Source organism: Condylura cristata, unplaced genomic scaffold (genome assembly GCF_000260355.1).
Source record: "Condylura cristata isolate star-nosed mole 26May11 unplaced genomic scaffold, ConCri1.0 scaffold00005, whole genome shotgun sequence".
Classification (NCBI taxonomy): Eukaryota; Metazoa; Chordata; class Mammalia; order Eulipotyphla; family Talpidae; genus Condylura; species Condylura cristata.
The window spans coordinates 59,202,177-59,211,651 of record NW_004567106.1 but is presented as its reverse complement, the minus strand read 5'-3'; the positions used below and the strand labels follow the sequence as shown (position 1 = coordinate 59,211,651).

The 9,475-nt window shown below is 43.4% G+C and overlaps 1 protein-coding gene across 4 annotated transcripts in view; it reads left to right on the top strand.

The window, feature by feature from the left end:
* The window catches only part of TNPO3 (transportin 3), a 73,991-nt gene extending 68,532 nt beyond the window's left edge, over positions 1 to 5,459 (top strand). For all 4 annotated transcript variants that reach the window (XM_004677028.2, XM_004677030.2, XM_012720989.1 and 1 more), the window contains 2 exons: positions 3,854 to 3,945; positions 5,430 to 5,459. In XM_004677028.2, the coding sequence (XP_004677085.1) occupies positions 3,854 to 3,914 (61 nt within the window). In that variant the 3' untranslated portion in view covers positions 3,915 to 3,945; positions 5,430 to 5,459. The remainder of the gene's footprint in view (positions 1 to 3,853; positions 3,946 to 5,429) is intronic.
* The last annotated feature ends 4,016 nt before the right edge of the window (positions 5,460 to 9,475 follow it).

Sequence of the window (9,475 nt, the reverse complement as noted above, 5' to 3'; positions counted from 1 at the left end):
CCCGCTGTGCCACCAGGGAGGGCCGAGAACTGATTTCTTAATGATACTTTCCAAAATGATTTCCTTTTTCATCTCCCAGAGAGTCTCCAATAGTTTTGTTAATGTTAAAATTCTAAATCTTTGAGGGCTGTTTTGTATCTTACTAAGTGATTTAACTTCACACTCCAGAAGTAACTGACTTTTGGCCATAGTTCAAGTGACATGTGTGGCAAATAGCATGTGACTGCCTTTCTGACACATTGTACTAGAAGAGGGATTTCCCTTGCACTACGTGTAGGTTTATATTAAGACTGGGATGACCTTATGAAATTCTTTGATTTGTTTTCACTATGAATCTTCCCAGTAGTAGTAGTAGTAGTAGTAGTAGTGGTAGTAGTCGTCTACCTGAAAGTCTTGGTGGAAAAGAAGTACAATAGTTGTTTCTCTCTGCTTATAGTGTTATTCAGTAAGGGAGCAGGTCATGTTGAGTGGAAATTCCTTAGCTTATATGTAGAAGCCTGAGAGAATCTTCAGAAGACTGGGTGTAGTCAAGGATGTTGGTTTGAATCTTGCCAGCAATTGATATTTTGACCTTTAGTTTATTCATCTGTAAAAGGCAGTTAATGAATACCTATTTCATGGGCTTAGTATGAGATACCAGTAAAAATCTAAAGGTTTGGCATGTAATGGGTGATCTGTGAATGTTAACTTTCTCCTTAGAAAAGAAACTACCTGAATGTCATTATGTACTTGCAAAACTAGCTGGAGCCTGTTCCTGCCAGCTTTAAGGCAACCACCCACACGTTCTGGATATGTCTCCACCAAGATCATTTTCTCTCATTACAGCTAATATATGACAGGTAGAACAATAGAATAAGTCTGAATTGAATGTCTTGGGTATCTCCTAACATGAGAAAAATCTTGGATGAAGGAAAGGGGACCCAAATACTACAAAATTGTGAACAATGATATCTGTGATCTTGTGATGTGGGAAAATAAGGTACTCTACCAACCCAGCCTACTTGAACTCATTGCCAAACAAGTTTTACAGCTCCTCCTGAAGTAAAGACTGTGTGACCTAATGGTGGGAAATGAACAGAAGTAAGAGGTACTATTGAAGTACTGGAAAAAGAGTTTGAGATTGCTCACCTCTTCTTAGTAATTCTCTAGTAGTCTTCTTGCCCTTGAACCTTCTGTTCTCTGCATGACTCAGTCTCCCTTTTAGTTTTAAGGTCCTGTAACTCCTGCCTGAACATGCTGCTTTGTTTGCCATCCTAGCAGGGAGGGTGAACTGGTTCAGTTTCATTTTAGCAAGTCCAAGCCTGTTTTTAAAATGGCACTGGTAATTAATTCCCTAGCCTTTTAGTTGGTCAAGGTGAAGAAAGGTGGGACTTTTCATTCTAAAATCTCATTCTTGCTTTCCTAGTACCACTACTTGTGGCTGAAACAAATCATCCCATCATCTCCCATTTCTCTGCCTTGGTGTTTATTTTGTAACCCTTAGAACTTGTACGAAGATCTTCAGGCTCAAAAGATGTTGAACATGGAAAATATTGACACTAGAATTAGAGGCTAGTACAGGATGTCTTCTTAAGTTTTAGTTATAAATAGTTTTTCTTTTTTTAAAGATTTATTTATTTATGAATACAGAACTGAGGTACAGGCCAGAGGTGCAGGGGCGGTGAGAGGCTTCACCAGAGAGAGAGTGGGGAGCAGAACAGGCAGATCGACAAAGTACACTGCTGAGGGGAGCAGCGGGTGGGTCAGGAGAGGTCTGCCGTGCTATGTGGGTCACCTCTGGGGCGGGGAATAGAACTTGTGCTGAGGTAGCTTTAGCTTCTTAGTGTTGTGCTTTAACCCCCTGCGCCACCAGGGAGGACCCTATAAATAGTTTTTAAGGAGTTTTTCAGAAATCCACTTCTTTGGACTTCATTATTAAAGACATTAAACATTGACCCCAAAGCAGTTGCTGACAGGATTGGGAGCAGCTAAACTGACCTGTCTTACCACAGTTCTCCTGTACTTGCATTGTAGTTTCAGTGCTTTCTCTCACATGTCACAAAAGAGACTAAGGGTGGAGTTGTCAATTCTCTTCTGGATTTAACCAAGATCTCAGGTTGAAGGGTAGAATTTAAAACATTGGACATTAGGGTGGTAAGAGAATCTTGAGTCTCTAGCTCTGTCCTAAATGGTAAGGTTTCCTGTTGTCTTAGTACCTTCTAATCATGCACCACACAGCAGCTTCTCTTGGGTTCTCTTTCATGTCATTGGGAGCATGAGTGGCAAGAGCTTACTCAACTTGACTGCTTCTTTTTTAGTCAGTATTGATTTGGAAATAGGCTGGACTGCTTTTATTAAGGCATGTTAAATTCATAAACAGCAGCACCAGAATTCAAATAAAACCAGAAGATTTTCCTCATTATTACATTTTTAGGATGGAGAGGGACTAAATGAAGATTTCTAGACTATTCTGTTAAACAAGTCGTGGAGTCGAAATCAAGGTTCTTGATGAATTTATAAAAGGTGGGACCTTCCCTCTCCCTTCTCCTTCCTCTTCCTACAGGGGAAAACGCAATAGGTTAGGATGCAGCACTACAAAGTAGCCACAGGTGCTTCAGTGTGAGTTCCTTCCCGGTCCCTGAAGGTGATACGCATGGCACAGCCGACCTCTCTTATCTTACCCGCTACTCCCCTCAGCAGTGTACTTTATCAAGTCTGCTTGTTCTGCTCCCCACTCTGTCTCTGGTGAATCCTCTCACTGCCCGTGCACCTCTGGCCTGTACCCCGGTTCTGTATGCATAAATAAATAAATCTTTTTTTTTTTTAAATGGTGGGAGATCCAGGTATAAGCGCTTATGACAGGATTGCTCTCATTTCAACTTCTTTTCTGTTGGGCCACTGTTAACAGTCCCCTCCCCTGGTGTTTAACCATTGCAAGAAGGAAAGAAAACTTATGTTTGTTCTAGACTATAGTCTCTGGTCTTTGAGTTGTTTTGAGTTAGGGTGAGTCACAAAGGGGTGAGCATATTAGGATGTGATTCCTTTTCTCCACTGCAAAGCTAAGCCTCATGTTCCATTACCAAAAAACTGCTAGAAAGACTGATACAAAGGAATGAAGCTGGCACTCAACTTGTTTCTCAGTGACAGTTTTGGACAAAGGCAATCTTTGAAAAAAAAAACAGGGCTGTTCATTTATACCACCTGGGCATCTCCACGTTAGCTTGAGGACCAAGTCCTGCTTCCTCCTCCCTTTCTACAGGCTGTAATCTTTCCCTCTCCCTTCTCCTTCCTCTTCCTACAGGGGAAAACCTTGAGTAGCCTGACCAACTAGGAATCAATGGCAGGTGGAGAATTTGTCCAGCTTGGTAAACAAAAGCTGCCTTTGGAAGGAAGAAACTGAGGAGGGAGGGTTCCTACCATGGCAGATGATGAGCTGAATGTGTTTGCTTATTTACTTTGGGGGCTCTGACTTTCTTGTATTTGCGTTAGGGACTTCAGTGAATTGCTGTTTTCTAGTCTGTGTGTATTTATTGTCTTGTTTACTGCTCTATTATCCTGAGCATGAGCTGATTTAATCCTCATGACAATATAAGGTAGATAACAGATGAGGAAACTGAGGCATATTAGTAAATAGCTCAAGGACAAGGTGGAGCCAAGATTGAAACCTAGGCAGTTTATTTCCAAAGCCCACTCTGAGGACCTAGTGGCTGCAGTTACTTGCATATGCAGTAGTTAATACTTCCCTGTGACAGGAAGAGCTGAAGCAGAGCGAGACAAAGGAGAGCATTCCTGGCAGAGCTGGGACAGTTTTCAGATTACCTGGATAGTATGGTCGTTTTCCTCTTTCTTATCAAACCAACCTTTTCTTTTTTAGTGCTGAGGAATGTAAACAAGTTTGCTGGGCCTTGCGAGACTTCACCAGATTGTTTCGATAGCTTATACTCCTGCACTGTGCCTGTCACCCAGGTGAGTGGTGTCTGGGCCCCATCTTTTCCCTTGGCTGCCAGGCGTGCTTGGGGATTCCATCAGGGTGCAATCCTAGAGCTTGAGTCAGGAGGACCCTGTAACCATCCTAGCAGCTGGAAAATGCAGGATGCTGCTTCTCCTGAGCCAACACAGCCCAGAATTGTCAGCTCCTTTTGGATGTTGTGTTCACCCCCTTGACTCCTATAAGAAGTTTCTGTCACAGAATATCTCAGAAACAAAAGTTTCTCCCCCTTCTCTTCCATTTCTGGGATGGTGGGTGTATGTGATAACAAAGGCATTCAACCTGGCTGCTTTGGTGTGAGCAGTGCTAACTTTCGGGAAGTGACTGACACAGCACCAGTCTCCTAGACTGATCTTTGGATTTAATGAGCATAGGTTCCCCCACCCCCAACCCCCTTTTATGGCAGAAACACTGGGATGCCAGGTTTTGACCTGTAAGGCTGTATAGGAGAGAAGCTAGCATGTTGTCTAGCCCTTGATCAGTGGTTTTTCCCATGTGCTTCCTTTCTCCTGGTACAAAAGCAAAGCAAGAAGCTTAGCTGAGGAGTGAGAGGGCTGGGTAGTGGAAGAAAGGTGACTCCACCGAGCCTACCCTTTGTAGACAAAATGAATTCTCCCAGCAGGCAGCTCTTGATGCGCAATATTCTTACTGGTGGTTTCTGTGAGCAGGTGCACTAGTGCTCAGCAGTGCCTCACTATAGCAGAAAATAGTTCTGAACTCTTCTGTGTAATGGTGTCTGCACTATCCGCAGGCTTCGTAGTGCCTGTGACAGCAGCTAGCACGGCTTCAGGGCTGTGCATAGCCAGCGCCCCTCTGTGTGAGCTGCTGTTTCGAGGCTGTCAGGCAGTAAGTGCAATAAAGACCCTCATGCAGCTCTGTGGATTAGTTGCTATTACCATTCCATTTTCCAAATGGTGACATGGAGGCTCCAAGTTGTTAAGTAATCAGTTCGCTGTCACCGTCAGCGATCAGTAGAGCCGCAGGTAAGCGCACACTGGCAGGTGCCGCTCCTCACTGCCAGTCACTCCACTTAATACTTTTCCTTGATATACTTTTCATAGTGACTAAATCAGTTTTTAGACTTATGTTAGTAACCGCTTTCTTTCAAAATTAGATACTTGAAATCCCATTATTTAAATAAACTCAAAGTTGTGATTTCCGGGTTAGTTTGGATTAGGGTCCTGGAGCGCACCATCCCTGCCTAAGTGTCTCATCCCTAGTTTCTATCACACACTAAACTTGGACAAGTGCTGGTGATGGTGTGTCATTGAAGTAGTAGTCACGTCGAAATCACAAACTCCAGCTGGTTTTTTTGGTTTGTTTGTTTGTTTTAACGGAGTTCTTCTGGCAGGCAAGAATGAAGATACCTGAGCAAATACAGAAATCTGCCTTGACGTTGATTTTGTAAAATGTTCACGATCTCCTGAACCACAGTTATTGACTGCCTTCTCTCTTTTGTCAGAAATGTCTTTTTTAATTAGAAGACAGGAAGGAAAAAACCAGACTGTGTCCCACAATCAGAAACCTCCATTGTGGCAGAGGGGCCTTCACCGCCACCAGGGCGTCCGCCAGACAGGGAGAGACTCCAGCCTTCCGAGGCCATCCTGAGGAGTTCCTGTTTGGGGCTGTGAGGGAAAATCAGCGCGGTTTAAAAAAAGACGGCTGCAGCCTATCCGGCGTAGTGGGAGGGGAGCTGGTTTCCTGGTGAACTTGTTTCTAAAAGGAAAAATAATTTTAAGGAAATAAAAAAGGAAAAACAAAACTGAAGCCAGAACTGAAACATTCGCCTGGTAGCAGATGATACGCACACATATACACAACACACATGCTACCAGCATGTGTACACAGAGGAGGTGCAAGCTTTCTGTGAGGTGAAAACAGTTACCTAGGGTAGATGGAAATTCAGATGAATTAGAATCTACAATGGGAAGACCAGGGCCAGGGTCATCTCTTTCTGTTTTGTCCTCTTACTCTCTCCCACCCTTTCTTTTCCCTTTCCCATTCTGAGGGACATGAATAGAAAGTTCTCCCCAGCTGTTTTTCCAAACCCTTAGAGTGGTTTGGACAAGGACTAGGAAGCGCGAAGCCTATTTGTCTCTATCATGGTCACAGCAGCACTAGGACCTGACAGGGCCAGAATTCGTGTATAGCCATCGCTGACCCTGTTACTTCTCAGTCCACTTCAAGTCCACATTGGTTTGTCATCAGCCTTGCACAGATGAGCCAAAATTGGGGTGAGTGGGATATCAGTGTATATTCTAACTTTTAGGCTTTTTTCTTTTCTTTTCTTTTCTTTTTTTTTTTTTTTTGTTAAAGATTTAAAAAAATGTTTTACCCACATGAAAAGAATAAAAGAGGGTGACAGTATGGACAAAAGTGTTGACAGGGCTAACTGTATTTTATTTAAAAATGTGGAGCTTACTCGGTTTCATGGGTGGGTGAGGTGGGAGAGGGGAGCCCACAGCAGGCCTTCATGGTGTGAAGGAGTTGCGGCCCTGCGCAGGTACTAGATCTGAGGGCACTGTTCTGTCTGGTGTTGTAGCCATCTCAAGAACAAATCAACAGCAGAGGAAAAAAAAAACAATAAATTTTTAAAATTTAATCAGTGTTTGTTTTTACTTTCTTTCACGACTGTAGGTCACCTCAATAAGCAGTTTGTTATCTGATAGACATCAGGGTATGGAGTTTAAAGGGCAGGCCTCTGCCCATAATGGGAGATCACAGGCCCTTCCCATTTCCAGGAAATGCTTCATCCTGCATCTTTCATATTTCTGGTTCATCCAAAAGTTCCTTTTATCTTTTTATATTGGAAAGAAAGTGGGTTAAAAGGAACTGTGGGGATATTCTTTCCATGATGCCCTTGCAAGTAGATTGTTGCCTGACCTGCCTAGTACTTGGTCTTAAAAAAAAAAAAAAAAAACTGCATTCAAGTATATCTGACATACCGTAAACCACATATCAAAGGTATAAAAGTGAGAGGCTTTCGCTAAGTGTGCATCAGTGAAACCGGTTAGCACAATCAAGGTGTTGAACGTATCCCTTTTCCTTGTTAGCTCACGCTCACCCATCTAGCTCACACTCACCCATCTCCCATGTGCAGGCAGCCACCAGTCTGCTTCCTGTTGGTGTGGATTAGTTTGCATTTTCTTGAATTTTATGCAAATAAGCTCATACAGTTTGTTACCATAATTGGACTCTGAGCCAGCAATAACCCTGACTGCAGACCTACATTAATAGGTGGAATCAGTGAAAGAAGCCTTCCTGGTTAAAACATCAGTGGTACTCAGAATTGTACTCTCTAAAGAGGTGTTACTTAGAAGATGAGGAAAACCTTGAGTGTGGGACAGTTTGGAGAGTAAATTGTCAGTAAATTGCTGGGCATCAGAACATCACCCCAGCCACCATCCTTTTCTGGTTAACAGTGCAGCCACTGGTCCTTGGCAGCAAACAGTTAATGTTCTATTCAAGGAATAGTGTTTTTATCACAGAAAGTTATATGTGGGGTTAAAATACATGTGAGGCTTTAATAATAACCACTGCCAACGTCAAGAACATCCCCTCCATTGCTGTAGCATTGAGAACCAGAGCTCTAGTTCACTAGTGTTGGGACATCACTTGCATTTCTATCTGTGCGTCTTACTGATGATTTGTAAGAACTGGACTAGAGCAGTCTTGGAATTTTTTTTTTTTTTTTTTTGGCATAGCAAGAATATCTACCTACAGGTTAATTTTAAAAAGAGCACTTTGGGGTTGGGAGCCCTGATGTGTATGCTGTGTTCCTGTTGTGTTTCACCACATTGTCTAGTGAAAGCAGAATGAGTGTCTTACTTGTGAACCTAGAAGACCCAAGTTGAAGTTCTGCAGAATTGCCCCCTCAATTCCATGATTGGCTTAGCCAAAAAATTTTAGTCCTGACTGGAACACACATTGCTCATTGGAGTGCTTCCCAGCAAGATTGCAATAAAGAAAACTAATTTGTAATTTTTATGTGCCTGCTCAAAAAGATCAAAACTGAGGAGGTAGGATGAATAAGACCCAAAGGAACTTGTGTATTTGAATAACATTAACACCACAAATGCAGATTATGTGCCCTGTGTGGACCTGGTTTCACTGAAATCATTTCACAAAAATGAAAGCAGGAGTCCAAAGAAGTTAAAAATCCAGGAGTGTATACCTGAGTTCTTGAGGTCCATTACCAGTGAGAAAGTTGCCTTTCAAGAGCAATCCTCTGACAAAAATGGGGAAAACCATCACTATCGCCTCCTACTCCATGATGTCTGAAGTACTCGGTTCTTTATGTCAATGAAAAGCTAAATGAGGGTCTCCCTGGTGGCACAAGGGCTTAAGTCTCAGCACTATGGAGCTAAACAGCAACTGAAGCAAAAGTTCGATCCCCAGCCAGGGAGCTGACCCACGCGGCACAGCAGACCTCTCCTGTCTCACTGGCTGCTGCCCCTCCGAGTGTATTTCAGTGGATCCGCCTGTTCTGTTCCCCACTCTGTCTCTGGTGAATACTCTCATCTCCTGCACCTCTAGCCTACACCCTAGTTCTTATATGCATAAATAAATATTTTTAAATGAGTCGAATTAGAAAAAAAAACTACTTGAATGAAAGTGGGGAGGAGGGACTTAGAAGAAGGAAGTGAGGGAATCTCTCTGGGTGCTACAGAGAAGGTCATCCATGTTCTGTGGAGTCCCACTTGAACTCCACCAGAGCAGTTCAAGGTGCTACAAGAGGAACCTCAGGAAACAACTCAAAATGCACTGTCCCTCCTCTAACCTCCGGAATGTGTTACTCTCACTTCATTTGGGTAACACCCACAACTGACTACTATGACACAGATCTTTAGGAACTGGCATTTGCTCTTTTTGGCTTAGTTTTTAAGAAAAGTAGAAGCCTGAGAAAGATTTTCAGCAATAGCTGAGCAGCGGATTAGTGCTGCAGGGGGTGCCTGCTGCCCACGCCCTTGCAAGCATCTGTAAAATGGTTTACTCTGGTCTCACCTCTCCACCTTTCTGCAAGGGTTGCAAACTCCGATGCTTTCAGGGGCAAGGCAAGGCAAGGAAGGAAGAGCGGAGCAGGCAGGAAAGGACTATTGGACTAAGGGCCTGCACTTCCAGCTCACTGGGGAATGTGAGATGTTTCCATACTTGCCAGTTTTTGATGTGAAGCTGGAAATCAGATATGTAATACCTAATCTTAAAAAGTATTGACAGCTAATTTCAACATGAGAAAACAGGCCACTGGGGGAAAAGGTGCTCACTCGCCTTTGTAAATGAAAAGACAAAGCTAGTCTAAAAACAAAGCGAGGGGCCTCCCTAGTGGAGAGGGGTTAAAGTCAGTGCTATCCAGCTATCACCAGTTACTGTAGCACTGTTTAGATCCCCAGCCAGGGAGCTGACCCACAGGGCGCAGCAGACCTCTCCTGTCTCACCTGCTGCTCCCCTCCACAGTGTATTTCAATAGATCCACCTGTTCTGTTCCCTACTCCCTACCCCCACCTCCGC